Raw genomic sequence first — 19,941 nt, 5'->3', positions numbered from 1 at the left:
TTAAAATAAGACACTGTCTTATTTTCGGGGAAACAGGGTAGAACCAAATCTTGGCTCTTACCAGGGCCTTTAAACTCTTAGAAAAACTCTAGTTGAGAGAAATGACGTTTCTGGACTAGTATTTGAAAGTTCTATATTTTATATATTCTACTATATTAGTGTATTTGTTTCTTAGCCCCAGCAGGGCTTCAGACCAATGTTACAGTTATTAGGAAAAACAAAGATTCCCCCGGGTTCGGCCTCAGACTAAATCAGTGAGAAGCTTTATGGGAAGGTAGGACCTGGGTTTCTGTTTTCTCAGATTAAACACCAGTAACTCTTCAAATGGGGTAAAAGGAAGAGGAAGAGAAATGACTATAAATGTTTGGGACCTTCTTCTAAATATACATCTCTCCTTATGCCCACCTTGTTTTGTGACAGGGAGTTAACAGAGGGGCCCATCATGGACGTGAGTACATTTAATTATATCATCAGGTGATCTTAATGATTAAAACATCTGGAATAGAACACCACAGCCTGACTGGGGTTTAATGTCCTTCTGTTCCTCCCACCCCCTGACCTACTCTTTCCAGTGTATTTTTCTGAGTTTTTATCTCAGCCTACGGGAGTCCTAAGGAGATTGATTCAGGGGGTTCTTTGATGTAGTTTGTACTGTGCCTGTGTATCAGCAGTGACCATTATTATAGTTTGGCAGATAACTGGTCTAAATCAGGTGGTCCAGTAGGAGGAAGGTCAGTGGAATGGACTAGATGAAAGAGAATTTGTGTTTTCATAGTTGGATTGATCAAGCCAGATCGGCTGGGGAGAGAACTCCCACATTGTTTTGTGGGTATGATCCGATCGCAGGACCTTCAAACTTGTGAGGAGGTAGCCTATCATAGTGACTGAGAAGTGAGTGTAAAAGTAGTTATGTGTGTTTGGCTGAACAGAAAGTAAAAATCAAGAGATGAAGAGGTATATATGACTGCTTTCAGAATGGGCTGTGGGTCAGTTGTGTGAATTTAAAAGTAGTAGAATGTTTTCTCCTATACAGAATAGGAAAAAAAGTGGGTGCAAAACTTTTGGGTTTTTTTTTTTTTTTTTGAGACAGGGCCTCACTCTATTTCCTAGGCTAGAGTGCACTGGCATCATCACAGCTCACTGCAACCTCACACTGCTGGGCTCTAGCAGTCTTTCTGACTCAGCCTCCGGAGTAGACAGGTCTTCAGATGTACACCACCATGGCCAGCTAATTTCTCTATATTTTGTAGAGATGGTAATCTTACTCTGTTGCCCAGGCTGGTCTCAAACTCCTAGGCTCAAGTGATCCTCCCACCTTGGCCTCCCAAAGTGCTAGAATTACAGCTATGAGCCACTACATCCAGCCTGTAATCCTATGTCTTAAGGCTGATATTCATAAGAGCATTTGATGCCAGGCTGTGAACAAAAGCATAGGAAAAATGTTTAGACACATGTGCTTCACACATATACAAATGCACCTATATAAGTCTATGAACTCCAGAGATCAAATTCTGGTAAGTTGACTGCAAGATATCCTTCTTACCTTTGAAAAGGTGCTACACAATTTGCACCTCAGTGTAAATCCTTTTCAGGGATTTTCGAAGACATTTTCGTCTGTAAACTTTGTATTTTCTGGACCACATGGCTCCACCTGAACTCATCTGCCATCTTGTCCATAGTTTTTGGGAACAAACCTCACACCAAAGCCCACAAGGCTCTTTATTGTTCTGTACCACACAACTGGCCTCCTTGGTGGGTATTGGACCATTGATTCTTACCTTAATTTTTTATTTTTGCATCAAATCGCTATAACTTAGAGAGACTAAAGTGATTGAATTATCTTTTTGCTGTTCCTTGTTTTAATTACTCCTGAATATGATTTATCACCTTCCGCTTTGGTATTTTATGTAATATAAATCCCGTTGCCTCTCTCTGATATGTCTTTAACCTAGGTTCTAAGGCCCTGGAGTATTCCAATGGGATTTTTGATTGCCAGTCTCCCACTTCTCCATTCATGGGAAGCTTGCGTGCTCTGCACCTCGTGGAAGACCTGCGTGGATTGTTAGAGATGATGGAGGCGGACGAGAAGGAGGGCCTGAGATGCCAGATCCCAGACTCAACCGCAGAGACGCTTGTTGAGTGGCTTCAGAGTCAAATGGTAGATGTCTGCATGTCACCGACACTGTGTTGTGAATCTTTCACTAATTCCAAAATTTGAGAACATAGCATAGCTGATTAAAACAAGATAAAGGACTCATAGGACAATAGTTTCACTCCAGTTCTATCCCTCAAGAGATTCGATTTCCATTTTGATTCTAAGGATAACCTTTCAAAAATTGCTGTTAGTCTGCATTTTACGAGTATCAACAGGTTACCTGTTTCTGCCCATAAAAATGGCTTTTAGATTGTGCCTGAATGGCCTACTGTGGCTTACAACAAATAGTTCTATAAGAGAAAGAACTTTGCACATAATAGATGCTTTCTCAGTAATAGTGGGAAGTTAACTGTTAACTGGAAAGGACAGTGGCAATTCTAAATGGAAAGAGTCATAAAGACACTTCAAAAAGCAATAGAGGTTTGCAGCATATTTGATATGAAGCGCCATCTAGTGGTTTCTGGCAATCATTTCAATTCTAGTCTCTAGTTAACATTGAGTTGTTACTCGCTGAACAAGGCCTCTTTCTAGGCTTCCTTCTCAAAAATTGATGACGTGGCCGAGCTATCCTTTCTCTGGGCACAGTGATCATTACCATGGTTTGAATATGTGATGACCACACAAAATCTAAAGAATGTTACAAATATATGTTCAAAGGAGAAGACAGGAAAGGTGCTATGTAGTGTTTTAAAGGGCAGTTTTCAGTATTTGCTTATGAGTTAATTGTGTTTGTATAAAATCTAGTGAAAATAGTACGAACAATCAAGATCTGCTTTTGCATCTGTGATAGAAATGGAAGCTCTTTGCTTTGGGCGCCTAGATAGTGCATCCTGTTTTGATGTGATGTGACCCAAACTCCAGTGCTCCCAGTCAGTCTTGTGCTAGATCTTCTTATGTTCCCACCCAATTTACCTCTCCACTGAGTACGTTTGTGGTGGTACAGCTACACAACCTGGGCAGCTGGAGATATTTTCCTTGTAAAACACACGATGCCCGACTGTTAAACTTTGTATTTGCTCTGCCAGCTTCTCCTGAGAGTTAAGGGTCCAGGTTTGCTGATTTCTTTGGGGATTGCCTTATGCTCTGAAATCAGGTGTTTTCTGGCATATTCCTTCACCCATTTTGCATCCTATCTCACCCCTTCTTTATTCCATGTTGGTCTGATTATTTAGCACGTAGCGAGAAAGGAATTTGCTGTTGTTAGAAGCACCCATTGCTGGCATCCACAAGTCGCACTGTAGTACCTGTAAGAGTACCTGTGGTTAACTTTTTGACATGTGTCTAAAATATTTCTGTTAACACATGCTTGATGCATCCTGTTAAAGTATTTCTGGAAAGGATAAAAAGGGGTGATGATGACTCCTGAATATGTTTTTGTTGTTGTTAAATGTTATTTATATCTAACTTACTTAGATGTATTCCCTCATCTTGACCTCAAATTTTCCACATTAAGTATGTTTTCGCAAACACAGAGAATGAAGGTACGAAAGAGGAAAGATGGCAAGGGGCAAAGGCCAGAGCGTGAAGGGAAGAGCAGGAATGGGTGTTTGGGGTGATAAGGCACAGGTGTGGGCTGAGTGGTCCCTGCATACCCCCGACGGTGAGCTTTGTACTTTTAGATCCAAAGGGAACTTGCACCAGCATTGAGAATCCAGTAAGTAGAGGGCGTTCGGCTTATAATTTAATTACTTGAAGATAATGTTAGATTTCTCCCATTTAATATTTAAGAATTTGGGATGTGTTTTATGACTTTAACATTGGAATACAGCTGGAATCAATCCTCCCTCCTTCCCTTCTTTCCTTTTTCATTAATAAAGTACTTAGAGTGGTCAGATTCACAGAGATAGAAGGTAGAATGATGATGGCTGAGGGGAGGGAGGGAAATGGGGAAGTGATATTTAAGGGGTACAGAGTTTCAGTTTTGCAAATCAAAGGAGTTTTATAAATGGATGATCGGGATGGGTTGCAAAACAATGTGAATGTACTTAGTACCACTGGACTATACCCTTAAAAATGCTTAAGATGGTAAATTTTACCACAATTGAAAGTAAAAAATAAAAATTGATGGCATCTTAAAATTGAAGGAACATTTAGAATGCTAGCAAATACCCTCTTTAGATTGTACATGGGGGAACTGCTCAAATAAATAAAAGAGGTTCTAGAGTAAAAAAAGCAATAATGGTAAAGAAGGCAGAATGGTATCCAGACAATTACAAATACAGGCTCCCTGGAGAGACCTGAATTTTAATGTTGGCTCAATCTCTTAGAAGCCCATGTGACCTTGGGAAAATTTCTTAGGTTCCGTGTCTCAGTTTCCTTATCTATAAGATGGTGGTTCCTGCCACCCAGGGCTGTGAGGATCCCCTGAGCCAGTCTATGCTGAGGACTTCTCAACACACCTGGCAGAAGGCTAGTCAAAAAGAGTAGATGGTAGAGAGTAAAGGAAAATGTTCAACAAGATCCCCTTGCAGTAGGAAAGAGCACTGGGTCCAGTTAACAGGAGTTAGGTTATAAATCACTGATGCATACTTCACTCCCCACGACAAAAGAGCACAGGTATTTTTCAGACTGCAGAGAAGTTTCTGTAATATTTTAGAAAAACTGATACCAGTTACATCATTAAGGTTTTGTTCATGTTTACCAATGGCCAGCTTAGAGTCCATGCACTTTAAGTCTAGTACTAATCTTTTCATTAGTGCAGCTGGGCATTTGAAGCTGTAATTACTCTTTTGCCCAGGGCCGGGAGATCCCTGCTTTGCTAGACAATGCTGGTTATTTCTTTCCTACCAATTGCTGCTGCCTTATTTACTTATTTATAGGATCAGAAGTTAGAAGAGAGAAAAGTAGTACTAGGAGCCTGTTGCAGTGAAGAGATTGTAAATCTATAAGAATGAATCTGTTCTGATGGTATAGCTATAGCTGTGTTTTCTACAAATGAACAAATTTCTTTTAAGACTCTGAAGTTTGTCTCCTGTAGTTAAAAACAATCTAGGTAAGGAATATTGGTTCAGTTACTGAAGCAGAATCCTATTTTGATTGTGAAATGTTATCACGTGTTAACACAAATATTAATAAGGGAGAATTAATGCTTTGTCAAGCTCCAGATTTAAAAGGGCAAAAAGAAAATTATTTGGGCCAAGTGAATGCTTTTTGTTTGTTTTAGGCCCAACTTGATCAGTTGCCTTAAAACATTCATATAATGTTTTTTGAACAGGCAAAACTGAGGATCGTGACCTTGGTCCACATCAACAGGGGATCAGGGGATGAAATCCCTAAGAGTGTCTGATCATTTGGCAGTTTTAATTATGAGGCTATCTCAGAGTCAGCAAACATGACGACAATACAGTTTTCACAAAGTGAGTGAAAACACCGACAATAACAACTCCAGAACAGGCATCGTAATTCGTGAGGTAAAGAGACTGTAAGTGGAAGAAATGAGGCCTTCCTCACCGACGTCTGACCTGTTAAATCATCTTAAAACATTTGCATCTTAGTTTTGCATTTAAAAAATTAGTATTAATTGCAAATGTGTATTTTTAAAAGTTGCTGTAAAAATTAAAATGCTCATAGTTTAAAGAGTTCAGCCATGGGACCTGTTCTCTGCAGGGCTGCTGCTGGCAAGTCCCTGACCCCAGCCCCACAGGCCAGGCCTGTCCCATCACCCTCTGATCCCTTCTGTGCTCTGGCCAGCTTTGCTCTTCACGTGTCCCTCCAGGGAATGTTTTCTCAGGCTTGGACAAACAAGGTACATCCTGAGATCTTATCTTCCTGTGTAATCACAGCTATCTGAGTTATCTTAGCGAAAACTAAGGCAGATTCCCCCTTAGGCTTCTGCTAAACTCCCATGTGTGCACTGACTCAGGAAAAGAAATGGACCAAGTCAGTAGAACTCTCAACAGAGAGAGGTAACAATTGTACTTTTAATGAAGTCGTGGGTTCCTGGTATTTGTCAGGATTGACTGAAAAGAGATCTCTCTGTTTCTTCAGGAAAGCGAGTTAAGAAAGAGTAAGCAACAATAACAATAGGGACAACGTTGTTTCTGGATCGACCTCATGTCACCTTTCCCAAGTAGAAGAGAGGGGCTTTTGCTGGGTCCCTGTATCCTGTCACCCATAAGTGGCTTTCAACATTTATTCACTATTGAGTAAGTGAATGAATGATGGGTGAATGAATTAATGAATATGTTACTCTACTAGGATAGCAGCTGGGGCTTAGCTTTTTGGGGACACTGGAGCCTTCTTTTCTCTGTCCTGCTGTACGTCAGGGGACTTTGGAGTATGCCTGTAACTTGGACCAGCATGACGTTGTCTTCTGAACACGTACCCCTCTCCTCCCTGCAGAGCCCTTATTTCGTCACCTCCGGTGAGAGGCCTGGAGAGCAGAGTACTGCCTCTGCCTGGCAGCTTCATTTCCAGCATTGTTGGTATCATGTTCTTTGGCTTTTTGGACAGTAGAGTGTGAGATGCCTTAATTTGGTGTTGGACCCAAATGCATTATGGCTGTGCTGTTCATGGCTGAAGAAATCAAGTATTACTGTCCTCCCAGCACAGTGCCTACTGGAGAGCAGGCCTGTAGTGTTTGCATGCAGTGGTAGAGATGTAATGTTTATTAGGACATGAAATACTCTTTTTGTAAATATTTTTTTGGTAGCTGGAGATAACAATTATAGGAGATTGCATGGACTGAAGCTTATTTTTCCTTTCTTGATACTGAATTTATTTTAATTAATTAATTTATTTTTTGGAGACAAAGTCTCAAACTGCCACCCTAGGTACAGTACCATGGCATCGTAGCTCACAGTAACCTCAAACTCTTGGGCTCCATCTGTCCTCTTGCCTCAGTTTTTCTACTTTTAGCAGAAATGGGGTCTCACGCTTGCTCACACTGGTCTTGAACTTGTGAGCTCAAGCAATCCACCTGCCTCAGCCTCCCAGGTGCCAGGATTACAGGTGTGAGCTACCGTGCCCAGCCATTGATATTGAATTTTAAAAAAACAGAATTCTGAAGTCAAGATTGTGGTGACTGTTTTAAGAACTAGCTTTGAAATAAATGTATTGACTGGGTAGGATTTGTGTGTGTGTGTGTTTATGCAGTTATACTAATCCAACTTTTCACATTTGCTGTCCTTATGAAAAGGACTGATTTTCTTTTCCCTGTTTAAATTTAGGTACTTACCATTCTGATTTGGGAATGTTTCATTCCAAAAGAGTTTCTGTGTTCTAAAATAAATATTATTGTGGCAAATTGCTACTTATATGTTGATTTTAGGTTTAGAGAGGACACAGAGCCCAGGAAAAAGGAAGAAAGCAAAATGAAGATGAGGGGAACAGGCAAGAAAGTGGTAGACTAATGCAGATCAGTAGAACTCAGGTAGTCAAAGGAAAACCCGACATGATGCTTTCAGCAAAAATAATGGGCAAAAGACTTCTACCTACTGTGAATTGGTAGCTTAGTATAAAATTTGAATGGTGAGTACATGGGGTTTCATCATACCAGCTTCTTATTTTACATATATGTGCAATATTCCATAATAAAAAGATTTTAAAAAAGGCACAAAGGCAAAATGTTATCATTTATTACATCTTTATACTTGATTGTTTATAATACTTGATAATTAAAAGGAAATTGATATAAAAAGATGAAAAGCAAAGTTTTCACCTTGGTGGACACTGGCATATTATGTGTGCACCTGCTTTGTGAATTCAGGCAATTCCTGTTTCCCAGGGAGGTCCCTGCCTAGCTCTAGGATTCTATAATTCTATAAGGAATAAAGCCGTGTAGACATTTTTCTCTTCATCATGTCAGGAAAAGCTGGTGAACACACATTTTTCTCTCCATCATGTCAGGAAAACCTGGTGAACACTATAGTTCTTTAATTAAATCAAAGTGTCTATGTTATAGTCGAGCTCCACACCCACTGGTTATTGGACACTGTATTGCTGAGACGCCAATTTGATTCCTATTTTGACCTGAACTTGTAGCTGGATTAAATCTGGTCAGTAAGGGTTTGCACCCAGAGCTGAAGGAGAACGAACTATTTGGAAGGCGACTCTGGGATTTTTGCATTAAGTAATCTAGGCTGGTCTTTAATGCTTTGGAAGTCAGATCGACTCAAGAGTTTATACCTGAATCCATTTTAAATTACATGCTCTGGACTTTATAAGGATTGTGGAATAATCAAAAGAAATTAAAGACAAAATAGGAATAAGTGATCAACTCACATAAAATTACTAGTCAACTGTACATGGCAGAATCATACTGATCTGTGACATTGAAGACAAGACAGAGAGGCCGGGAGCTGGGGCTCACCCCTATAACCCTAGTACTCTGGGAGGCTGAAGTGGGACAATTGCTTGAGCTCAAGAGTTTGAGACCAGCCTGAGCAAGAGTGAGACGCTGTCTCTACTACAAATGGAAAAATTAGCTAGACATCGTGGTGGGCACCTGTAGTCCCAGCTACTCAGAAGGCTGAGGCAAAGAGGATTGCTTGAGCCCAGGAGTCTGAGGTTGCTGTGAGCTATGATGACACCTTGACACTCTACCCAGGGCCACAGAGTGAGACTCTGTCTTAAAAAAAAAAAAAAAAGAAGAAGAAGAAGACAAGATACGGAAGGAACGCCAGTAGAGGGGTAGAAGAGCATGACACGCTAAAAGGAGGAGGGGGTGGGACCTGGTTATGAAAGATGGATTTATAGAAGCAGAGAGAATGTGAGGGGAGTAGAGTGGTGGCCACACACCCTGGGGGTAGGAATTGGAAAGGAGAATGGAAAAAAGCTCATTAAGAGGAAGAAACTGAGAATAGTAAGTAGAGGCAGTAGGTATAGGTCTTGGGGAAACAAGAAAGAAAGAGGCCAAAGCAAAGGGGGCATGATGGGGTTTTAGGAAGCAGTTAAGACTCAGTTCCCCCAAGACTGGCAGCAGGGAAGGAAGGAAGGAAGGTAAGATGTAAGAGGCAATGCGTAATATTCTGCATCGAAGAAGCAAGTGTCAGAGAGAGTTCATGCAAAATGGCCCCAGCTACTGTCCATTAAAAAGACTGAGATCACCTCCTAAACATGTTGGGAAATAGACTATGAACTTGAGGAGCAGGAGCTAGTCTAAAGGTCAGCCATGAGTCACAGTTTCTCTACCAGATCACAGAGGAGCCATGAATGAAAGCTTTGCTGAGAAGCAAGAAGGCCAGGTTAAAACCAAACATGCATTTATCCTTTTATTCAACCCATGTTTTTTAAACAACTGTCATTGTGCCTTCAGCAGGCATTAGTTAGCACCCACTGTATGTCAGACTCAAAGACAAATCTACTCACAAAGAATACAGAGTGTTAGCAAAGGGGAACGTGTGTGTGGGGGCAAGTTGAATCTTGGTCCATTCAGTGTGACGCCTACTGGAACGAAGGTTCATCCAAATGCTGTAACTGGCGTATGAGTAAATGGTTAATTCAAGGAAGACCTCATAGACCAAGCCCTGATGGAAGTGGACCTGAAGGAATGAGGAAGGAGAGGAAAGGGTGGGGAAGACGGTCTGTGCGGAGGGAACATTAGCGTGTGAGAGAGCATCCCGCATCTGGAAGGTTTTGAGTGGTCTGGTGGGTAGAGCGTGGGAACTGGAGGAGGAATGGAGGCGACCCTGTATTTACCCGCCAAATTTACCTCCAACATGCTTCATGCAAAGGTAACAAATGTGGCAGAAATATAAATAAACCCTCGTGGATAGCAAAAAGCTTTGCCTACTTAGCACAATTATGTAATATTGGTGACTGTTAAATTTTTCTATATGTTCCTTTAGTAACTTTTAATGTTTAAAAAAAACACTGGAACTACCTTTGAGCAATACGAGTACTCGGACATGAGTACTTGGCCATATCAAGATAGTTGAAAAACACAAGTATGCTCATTTGGGGTCAGTTTTCACTCTTTGTTTTTATTTGGGGAGAATTTTGAAGCCCTGGCTTTGGAACCTCTCACTTCCATATCATACGTGATACCGTGAGAGAAATCCTTACTGATCGGGCTGTAATTGCCTCCAATCAGACAAAAGACAGATTTTACTTCTTATTCTCACTGAACAAAAAGTGTTGTTGTTGTTTTCTGTCTAATTAAATGTATCTGTTTCTGAACATGGCTTGTATGGGACTTTAAAAACTGCTGTCTGTTAATGTTCCTCATCAAAATGAGAAATGAACAGCTGTTTAGGGGCTGTCTTGGTGCTTTCTAAGATGGAGATACCTTGAGTTTTGCACCACCACCCCCCCAAAAAAAAAACAACAACTTGTCCTCAAGAAGTCCTGTGCATTTCATTATTGTGGTAGTACCCAGGGGTGGAAGTGCTCCAGGCTCTCCATCAGATTCTTCATAATACTTGTAATTTAAATCTGGGCACTCCAGTTCACAACATGAGCAGAATTAATTATATTGTGTTAATTGTGTAGGTATGTGGTCCAGCAGCCGATGTTAAGAATTTGATCTGCTCCTAATATGAATGGCTCCTTTACTACATTGGCTTCCGATTCTTTTGTGGCCTCTTGGAAAATAAATCCGGTGTGCGTAAGCTTTTAAAAGAAACATCCTGAAATTTTCTTCTTGGTGAAGCCCTATGTTTTTCGTTTTCCTTCCTAGCACATGACTTTTGTTAGTCTAAGAATTCATACTGGAAACTGCAGTATTTGGAAAAGTATTAATAGTATAACAGTATCAGTTAATTCTGGAAAAAATAAAGACCATCACATTAGGTATGCCCCAGGCAGCAAGGACAGACAGTTTGTGTTTTTTCCTGATTCTAAATCCGGAGGTGTTAGTTGCTTTTTTAAATTGAACTCTGATGGGCCCCTGTTTAACTATTTTGGATTCCAGCTGGCTTTTATTCCTACAGTATTTGAATAAAAAATCAGGAAATCTGTTGGGATTACATATTTTATATGTAATATGCTTTATAAACTTTTTAAAAGCTATTAAAAACCACATATACTTAATATGCTTCAAAATGACAGTTTTTATGTTTCTTTCATGACTTGCATATGATAGCCAAGAAAAAAAAAATCTATACTTTCTTTCTCAATTTCTCCTTCCTCTGGCATTTATACCATGCATGACTACACCCAAATTGTATTTAAAAGGCTGGAGGGATCAGAGGAAGGGGAAGAAACAGTGAGCGTCAGTGTATGCAGATGAACCAGATGCTAGGGAGGGTACAGAATGATCTATAGGCTCTGCCCAGGAGCTGAGCAAAACAAGGAAAACCCAAGGAGTTAATGGGTTTTAAGATAGAAAGCAAAATGCTGATAGGCACGGCTAGTCAGCCCTTCCAGGGGGAGTCGTTTGTGGGCTGTTTAAGCCTCCTGGGGAAGAGAAAACAGTTGGTATCTACTGCACACCCACCATGCTTTGCCTGCTCCTGGGTGTGTGTCTACCATCAGTGAAGATTATTACTCGCCATTGTTCCTTGGGGGTCATTATTTTTTCCTTGATAAGAAGTTCTTATGTAGTTTGGCAAAAACACACCTAAATGCTTCACGTGCCTGTCTTACCTATTTTGAGGTAAATGAACCAAATTGCAGCCTCCTATTTTCTGCTTGGCAGTGACAACTGTGCTGAATTCAACTCAGGAACCTTATGTTCAAAACATGCGATGTTTCATTTGCCTTAATATGTCGATGTTGACGAGACTCAGCCTCATCCCTGTTATTTCCTTTTTCAGACAAACGGACACCTCCCTGGGAATGGAGATGTGTATCAGGAAAGGCTGGCCCGCTTAGAAAATGATAAGGAATCTCTCGTGCTTCAGGCAAGTGATTTTTAAATGTTGATCTTTCCTCAGGACATATTTGCAAGGAGTATTTTAAATTGGGATGGCAAATTCAGATGCTTACAGCAACCAGACTGCTAATGGCAATGAAGTGCAGCAGGCTCCCTACACAGTAGGGAATGGTGAGGCCCAGGGCAGAATGAGGACTTGTACTCCCAGCCTAGCGGGACCTGCCCTCAGTCAGCCTCAGCTCTTCCAGGGCCCGTCTGATTAGAGGCACAGGGGCATCTGACCCGACTTTCTAATCTCATTTGTCCTGTGATCTGATTATTTTTGGTATATTTTAATACATAGCCGAAGTTCAGATATATAAATATATAGTATAAAAATAATATACGGTCGGGCGCTGTGGCTCACGCCTGTAATCCTAGCACTCTGGGAGGCCAAGGTGGGTGGATCGCTTGAGGTCAGGAGCTGGAGACAAGCAAAAGTGAGACACCCCCACCGCGTCTCTACTAAAATAGGAAAACTAGCTGGGCATTGTCATGGGTACCTGTAGTTCTAGCTACTTGGGAGGATGAGGCAAGAGAATTGCTTGAACCCAAGAGTTTGAGGTTGCCGTGAGCCATAATGCCAAGGCACTCCTACTGAGGTAACAAAGTGAGACGCTGTCTAAAAAAAAAAAAAAACTGAATATATATGTATATACTTCTGAATTTGGGTATATATATTTAATTTTTCAATGTAAAACCATGAACCAGACAAAATGCAGCAGTGAGTAGAGTCTTGCTTTGGGGATTCAAATTTCATAAGCTCTTTGAGCTTTGCTTTCATAAGCAAATTTGAGTTTGCTTCATCCTAATGTTTTAAATTCTTGGCAAATATTTTTCTTTGGTATTTTGAGCTCAATGGATTGAAGTATATTTGCTAGACTGGTGATTATTGAAGAAAAACTCAGAGAGTTGCAGTAAGCACTGAGGTTGAAGGAGTCACCCAGCAACCACCTCCTCGTGAATGTGTTGACTTGTGATCAGAGTGATTGTGAAAGATCTTATGAAATTTGCATCCCTTGCTTTCTTTTCCTTATTCTTCTCGAAGTATCTAATTTCAGTAGTCCTTGATAATTTCTGTTTCAAATACGAACTTCATTTCTTCTCTTAACCTCTAATACTATTTCCTTTCTTCTTCCCCGCCCCCAAAAGATAATTTGTATGCACACTCTCTCTCATAAATAGTTGAAATGGTTTAACCTGTAAAGTATTATATTCCCTAAAGAATACTTTTTCTAAAATTGTATAGGACTCCATAGATCAAAAAGCAACATGTAGATAGGAACATGAAGGACTGCTGTTTTCTTGTTAATTTTAAGATATTTTTCTTTCCGGCCATAGAAGCAGTGGGATCATTCTGGTTTTTGTTCCATTTAGAGAAATAAAGTATACAATAGGACCCAAATTCTAACACGTTGTTGTATTTTATTTTATATATATATATTTTTTTTTTTTTTTATTAAATTACAGCTGTGTACATTAATGTGATCATGGGGCACCGTATCCTGGTTTCATAGATTGTTTGACACATTTTCATCACATTGGTTAACATAGCCTTCCTGGCATTTTCTTAATTATTGTGCTAATACATTTGCATTCCACATTTACTAAGTTTCACATATACGCTTGTAAGATGCACCGTAGGTGTAATCCCACCAATCTCCCTCCCTCTGCCCACCTCCCCCCTCTCTCCCCTCCCTTTCCCCCTTCCCCCTATTCTTAGGTTGTAACTGGGTTATAGTTTTCATGTGAAAGCCATAAATTAGTTTCATAGTAGGGCTAGTACATTGGATACTTTTTCTTCCATTCTTGAGATACTTTACTAAGAAGAATATGTTCCAGCTCCATCCATGAAAACATGAAAGAGGTAAAGTCTCCATCTTTCTTTAAGACTGCATCATATTCCATTTTGTACATATACCACAATGTATTAATCCATTTGTGGATCGATGTACCAGAATGTTTATTGCAGCCCTATTCATAATTGCTAAGTCGTTGTTGTATTTTACTCCACACACAGGTAAGTGTGTTAACAGACCAGGTGGAGGCTCAGGGGGAGAAGATTAGAGACCTGGACTTTTGTCTGGAAGAGCACAAAGAGAAGCTGAATGCCACGGAAGAAATGCTGCAGCAGGTACGAGCAGAGCCCGCACCCGCTGGGTTTCCAGCTGCGCCACGGGAGACGCTGCACTTGCTGTCATGTTTGACAACAGTAGTAAATTTCAAGATTCACTTTGAGTGGAATATTTTACGCAAAAATCTAGAATAGCACCGTCACAAAACCCACAATAGGAAATGTTTATATAATTAGAATCTGGAATAAAATAGCAATAGGATGGAGGCTATTTTAATTTTCTTTTTTCTTTTGGGGGGGGGCATTTTCTAACTCTCAACCAAGGACTTATATTTTATGGTTAAGAAAAAAGACAAGCAGCACCACATACAACCTTTGTTATTGGAAAGAAACTCCCAATTTACATGCACACACCCACACAGTGCTCACACAGGAGAGGCTCTGGACCGCAGTGGACGGTGTCCGCTGGAGCAGAACGGCTCAGGTTTCAGTTCTTGCTCTGCCAGATCCTTGCTGTGTAACTTTTGGCAAATGCTTAACCTTCTGTTCCTCAGCTTCCTCCTCACTTTCATAAAGACAGTAGGAGTGTCTACCTATAAGATTGCTGTGAGGATTGAAGCACTGTATGTCAGAACAGTGCCTGGCACGTGGTAAACATAATATCATCATCATCAATGTCATTACTACGCTTAAACACATAAGATTCTCACCTAACGGTCACAATGTAAAGGTATACGGCACACCTCCTGGGTGAGGGGCACAACTACAACAGGGTCCTTACCAAACAGATGCAAACATTGTAACCTAATTGTTTGTACCCTCATATTAATCTGAAATTTAAAAAAAAAAGGAGTAAAACATTCAGGTGTAGGGAGGAAAAAAGAATATATGAGGTTTATATATGTGTGTGCGTCTATCCAATATGCCTCTCCCAATAAATGGACATGTGTTTATTGATGCTTAAAGATGGGTAACTAAAGTAAATAATTTTTTAATGTATATATTCGGTAATCCTACTTTACTGTATCCTCTATTTGATGGTGGCTTCTTTGCAATCATAAATGAGACAAATTGACATGTGTCTGCTTCTTAATAAAATGATTTTGAATGTGTCTCTTAAATTCTAATAGGAACTTCTGAGTAGGACCTCTTTAGAAACTCAGAAATTAGATCTGATGGCTGAAATATCTAACTTGAAGTTAAAACTGACAGCTGTGGAGAAGGACAGATTGGATTATGAAGATAGGTTTAGAGACACAGAGGTAAGTGGCACTGTCTATCGCTCTGTCTGTCTCTTTTCCACCCTCTGCATCCTCTACATATTCCTAGGGCAAAGTTGAAACTCTTTCGAGGTGTACAGGGCAGATAGTTAATTATTATATGGCCTCATCCTACTTCATTTTCGGAATAAACTTTAATTACATTGACTTCTCATCACTAAATGCAAATGGAAATTTTTATTTAAGAACTTTGATATGAAATAGTAATCTTTCGACACCAGGCGCAGTGACTCACTCCTATAACCCTAGCACGCTGGGAGGCCGGGGCCGGTGGATTGCCTGAGCTCAAGAGTTTGAGACCAGCCTGAGCAAGAGCAAGACCCCATCTCAAAAAAATAGCCGGGAGTTGTGGTGGGTACCTGTAGTCCCAACCACTGGGAAGGCTGAGGCAAGAGAATTGCTTGAGCTCAAGAGTTTGAGGTTGCTATGAGCTGTGATGCCACAGTACTCAACCCGATATTTGGGGCAACCATTCATTCATACTGGTTTTCTTAATTTTATGAACAATGGGTTTTAATACATGGTTTTACTGGTAGTTATTATTTAGGCACACTGATTATTTACTATGTAATTGGATTTTGTTTATCTGTCAGAGAAGACACTTTATGTAATCATAAAATCAAAGAGCTTTTTGGAGGCCATTTAATTTGGCCTTCTACTTTTGGTCTCTTCTATATAAAAAGCATTCCAGTTAAATGAGGATTACTACACTTTTATGAAATTCACGGTATATCTCACAACTTGGAAGTACCCATTTTAATGGTTAAACACACTTTTTTGTTCTCCTATTTTATTGTTAATCCAGTTCTAGTTTGTCTTACTGGTGGGGGAAGAGAGCATATCCATTTGAAATCTATTCATTTCAAAAGAAATGTGAAGAGTTACAGAAATTCCTTCTGAGGGGCATCTTCCCTTCTTTTTTCTATTTTGTTTCATTGGTTGGAATATGGAGAAATAGCACCCTGGATTGGAAGATGGATACCAGGAGAGAGGAGAGGAAGTGACTTATTCCTCCTTGTCATCTTTATCTCAGACATTTATTTTATGCTGGCTCTATACTATCATTATCCACAGTATGAAAGTTCTTTATAAGGCTGGGCATGGTGGCTCATGCCTGTAATCCTAGCACTCTGGGAGGCTGAGGAGGGTGGATTGCTTGATGTCAAGAGTTAGAGACCATCCTGACAGGAGTGTGACCCCGTCTCTACTAAAAATAGAAAAACTAGCCAGGTGTTGTGTCAGACACCTGTAATCCCAGCTACTTGGATGTTGAGACAAGAGGTTCTCTCTCCAGGGGTTCTCTTCTTGAGATTGCTGTGAGCTGTGATGCCATGGCACTCTAGCCTGAGGCTCTGTCTCAAAAAATAAAATGAAAGTTCTTTATAGATTTGGAGATAATGAGGCTTACTGTGTTGCTATTTCAAAATTAAATTTTCTGTCAAAGATCCAAGTGTAGGGGCCAGGTGCGGTGGCGCACGCCTGTAATCCTAGCACTCTGGGAGGTCGAGGTGGGTGGATCGCTTGAGCTCTCAGGTTTGAGACCAGCCTGAGCCAGAGCAAGACCCTGACTCTAAAAATAGCTCAGTGTTTTGGTGGGCGGCTATAGTCCCAGCTACTTGGGAGGCTGAGGCAAGAGAATTTCCTAAGCCCAGGAATTTGAGGTTGCCGTGAGCTGTGATGCCACTGCACTCTACCCAGGGCGACATAGTGAGAAACCACATAATGGAAAGTCTTGGTATATGTCTTACTTCCTCATTAGCAAAAGGAAATCTCTAACTTGTATCATGTTTAAATCTCAAAGCTCTTTGTCAGTCACCTGTGTGAGCATGTTTCTCACTCAGTTGATACTGAGGGCTCTTAAGGTTTAGAAAGTCATTCGGTTTTAAAATTCTTGTTTTGTGCTTTCTTTAAAAAATCGCTCTGATGTTTTCCTCTTTCCTCTCTTTTTGTCATTTCCATGGTCCGATAGTCGGTCTGAAAGGTAGTAATAGAACTCAGTCAGCAGATGAACAACATAGTGGTGGGGCTAACTGCTGCAGGGAAGAAATGATGGTAGCCGGGCAGAGAGATGGCCTTCTCCCTGGTGGACTTCCCCATTACATCTCAGGGAAGTCGCAACCTGTAAAAGATGTTAACCAAATAAATGTTAGGAGTGCATCCTAGTAGATTCGTTTATTTGTTTTGGGGGGGATTTTTTTGAGGAGTAAGACTTCAGAGTGATATTTACAGCCCTGGAATTTGGCTGCGGTTTGCATCAAACCTTTTTTCCCCACTGCTTCCTTCATTCATTCATGTATTCCCAATCTCATTCCGAGTGATCTTGTCATCAAACTTCCAGTAAACTCGGTGCCTCATCATTTTCTAATAAAAATTCAACACTACTGGTAAAACATAGTATGCACATACCTAGAGATTATAGAATAGTTGATAAACTTTGTGATGTTACATGTGAAAATAATTAAAATAGTCCTCAAAATTAAAACCAAAGTTGACTATTCTTATATTCCAGTATTGTTCCCTTAATAAAAGCAAAATATTTTCCTGGATGTTTCATGAATGCAGAAATCTTTGTGTAACAATTTTAGGTTATTTTGATATTAATATCCAAGAAAATATTGTCATGGGGAGGAGGCATAGGCATTTCCAAAGGATTGGGAGTAAAAGTCTTTTAAACCTTGGAAGATTCAGGACTTGCCAGTCCCAGGAGTTGTGGATGGAAGCTGAGTAGCATCATTCCCCGGTGCCCCCTTGTGGTAAGAGCACACATGTCAGAGATGGAGTTCCTTGGGAGCCCTGGAGAGTTCTCTGAAAGGGAAAAGGGGATTTTCTTTTGTAAAAGAACTAAACTTTTGATAAACTAGTTGAAATAATCTGTATTCTGTTTTTTAATTCTCAAGAAGGAACTATTTCCAGATATTCCAGCTTGAGTCGTCATAGAAAGATAAGATTTTTTTTCAGGTTGGAAATCTGGATTCATTTTTAAAGTGTTGCTGCAAAAGATAATTAGGTAGTTTTTTTAATAGAAAAAAGATTTTAGTTTATAAATCCATTTTCTTCAGTTGTTTCTTCTTTGCAAATTGCCACTATTTCTGAAAGTGGTAGAATATAACTCTCTGTGTATATGTGTATGTATACATGTTTACACACACCTTAATGATGAAGGAAAATCACTGAGGAATCATTTTGCAAAGATGATTAGTCTAAATAAATGGCTTTTAAAAAAACTTGAATTCTAAAACAATAACAATAATAATAAATAAAAACTTGAATTCTGAACCCATAAGTAAAGTGTTACTGAATATTGTCAAACAGTTCTTGACTCCATTCATAATAGGAAAAAATAGATTTCTTCTTATTGAAGTATAATTATTAATGAGCAATTACATAATAATGGTAGGTGGTAATACTTTTCCCCATTTTGCAAGAGATCACAATTTAAAGCCTGTGGATTGGGCTGGTGCGGTGGCTCATGCCTGTAATCCCAGCACTCTGGGAGGCCGAGGCCAGTCGATTGCTTGAGTTCAGGATTTCAAGACCAGCCTGAGCAAGAGTGAGACCCTGTCTCTACTAAAAATAGAAAGACTATAGGTGGGTACCTATCGTCTCAGTTAGTCAGAAGGCTGTGGCAAGAAAGAGTATTGCTTGAGCCCAAGAGTTTGAGGTTGCTATGAGCTATGACACCATGGTGCTCTAGCCAAGGTGACAGAGTCAGACTCTGTCTCAAAAAATAAATAAATAATAAATAAATTCACCCAATGTTAAAAAAAAAAAAAAAAGAAAGCCTGTGGGTTTACTAGAAACTGTATTTCCTCAAAGCATCCCCTTTTCCTAGTGTTGGTGGGCTCAAATCATTACACTCGGAAGCTTAGAATAATCCCTCTTCACAGCCTTTTACTCCTTATAGATTTCTTTTGCACTCTTATAAAATTATCTTATGTAGTTTATGAATTTGTGGCCCAGGAATAAATGTGCTTTAAAAAGAGAGGAGTAAAAACATATTGAACATTAGAGGGATTTTTATTCCTTGTTAAAAAAAAAAAACAAAAAAAAAACCATCTCCTACACAGACTATTTGAACTTCTCTTTTAGAGGAGTTGTTACTGTTTAGCACTCTTTATTTGGTTTTCTACTCTGGGCTCTGGACAAAAGTATGGGACCTTTTCTCATAATATTTAGGCCAGTTTTTAGTTTTTTTTTTTTTTAAGGTGGCAGTAGGGAAGATGTCAAATTGTATTGTGTCATAAAAACATTAGGATTGCTTTTTCTTTCCTTGTCCAAATACAAAATTTGGAAATATATTATGATACTGAATATGTGTGTAAACTACAGGGCCCTCTTCCACCTTCAAGTTGAGAATCTGGTGTAAAGGGTTTAAATTTTATTCCATTCACCCAAATTGAGTTGATGAGCAATCTGTGTTTTTGTCTATAAAGGAAGAAATGATAAAAAATATTTTCATAAATACCCATACATCACTGAAAAGTCTCTAAAGGTAAATGGCTTCATTAAAGAATGTGGCTTATTTTAAAAGGTAGAGTTCATACAGTCAATTTTAGTCTAGAACTATCTGACAGATGGTAAGAGGACAGACATTAAGCTACCTTTCTCAGTAGTCATCTTTTATTTTCATAAGCCCATC

At 39.8% G+C, this 19,941-nt stretch overlaps 1 protein-coding gene across 6 annotated transcripts in view; it reads left to right on the top strand.

The window, feature by feature from the left end:
• PPFIBP1 (PPFIA binding protein 1) overlaps positions 1 to 19,941 on the top strand; it is a 172,047-nt gene that overhangs the window by 112,597 nt on the left and 39,509 nt on the right. For 5 of the 6 annotated variants that reach the window (XM_053554059.1, XM_053554058.1, XM_053554056.1 and 2 more), the window contains exons 1-2: positions 13,972 to 14,082; positions 15,153 to 15,284. In XM_053554059.1, coding sequence (XP_053410034.1) covers positions 14,071 to 14,082; positions 15,153 to 15,284 — 144 coding nt within the window. In that variant the 5' untranslated portion in view covers positions 13,972 to 14,070. Of the gene's footprint in view, positions 1 to 1,952; positions 2,159 to 11,850; positions 11,938 to 13,968; positions 14,083 to 15,152; positions 15,285 to 19,941 lie in introns of those variants that run through there. The other variant, XM_053554060.1, reaches the window with a different exon arrangement.

Source organism: Nycticebus coucang, chromosome 12 (assembly GCF_027406575.1).
Source record: "Nycticebus coucang isolate mNycCou1 chromosome 12, mNycCou1.pri, whole genome shotgun sequence".
Taxonomy (NCBI): Eukaryota; Metazoa; Chordata; class Mammalia; order Primates; family Lorisidae; genus Nycticebus; species Nycticebus coucang.
The sequence above is the reverse complement of the archived record's forward strand: the minus strand, read 5'-3'. Positions and strand labels throughout refer to the sequence as shown.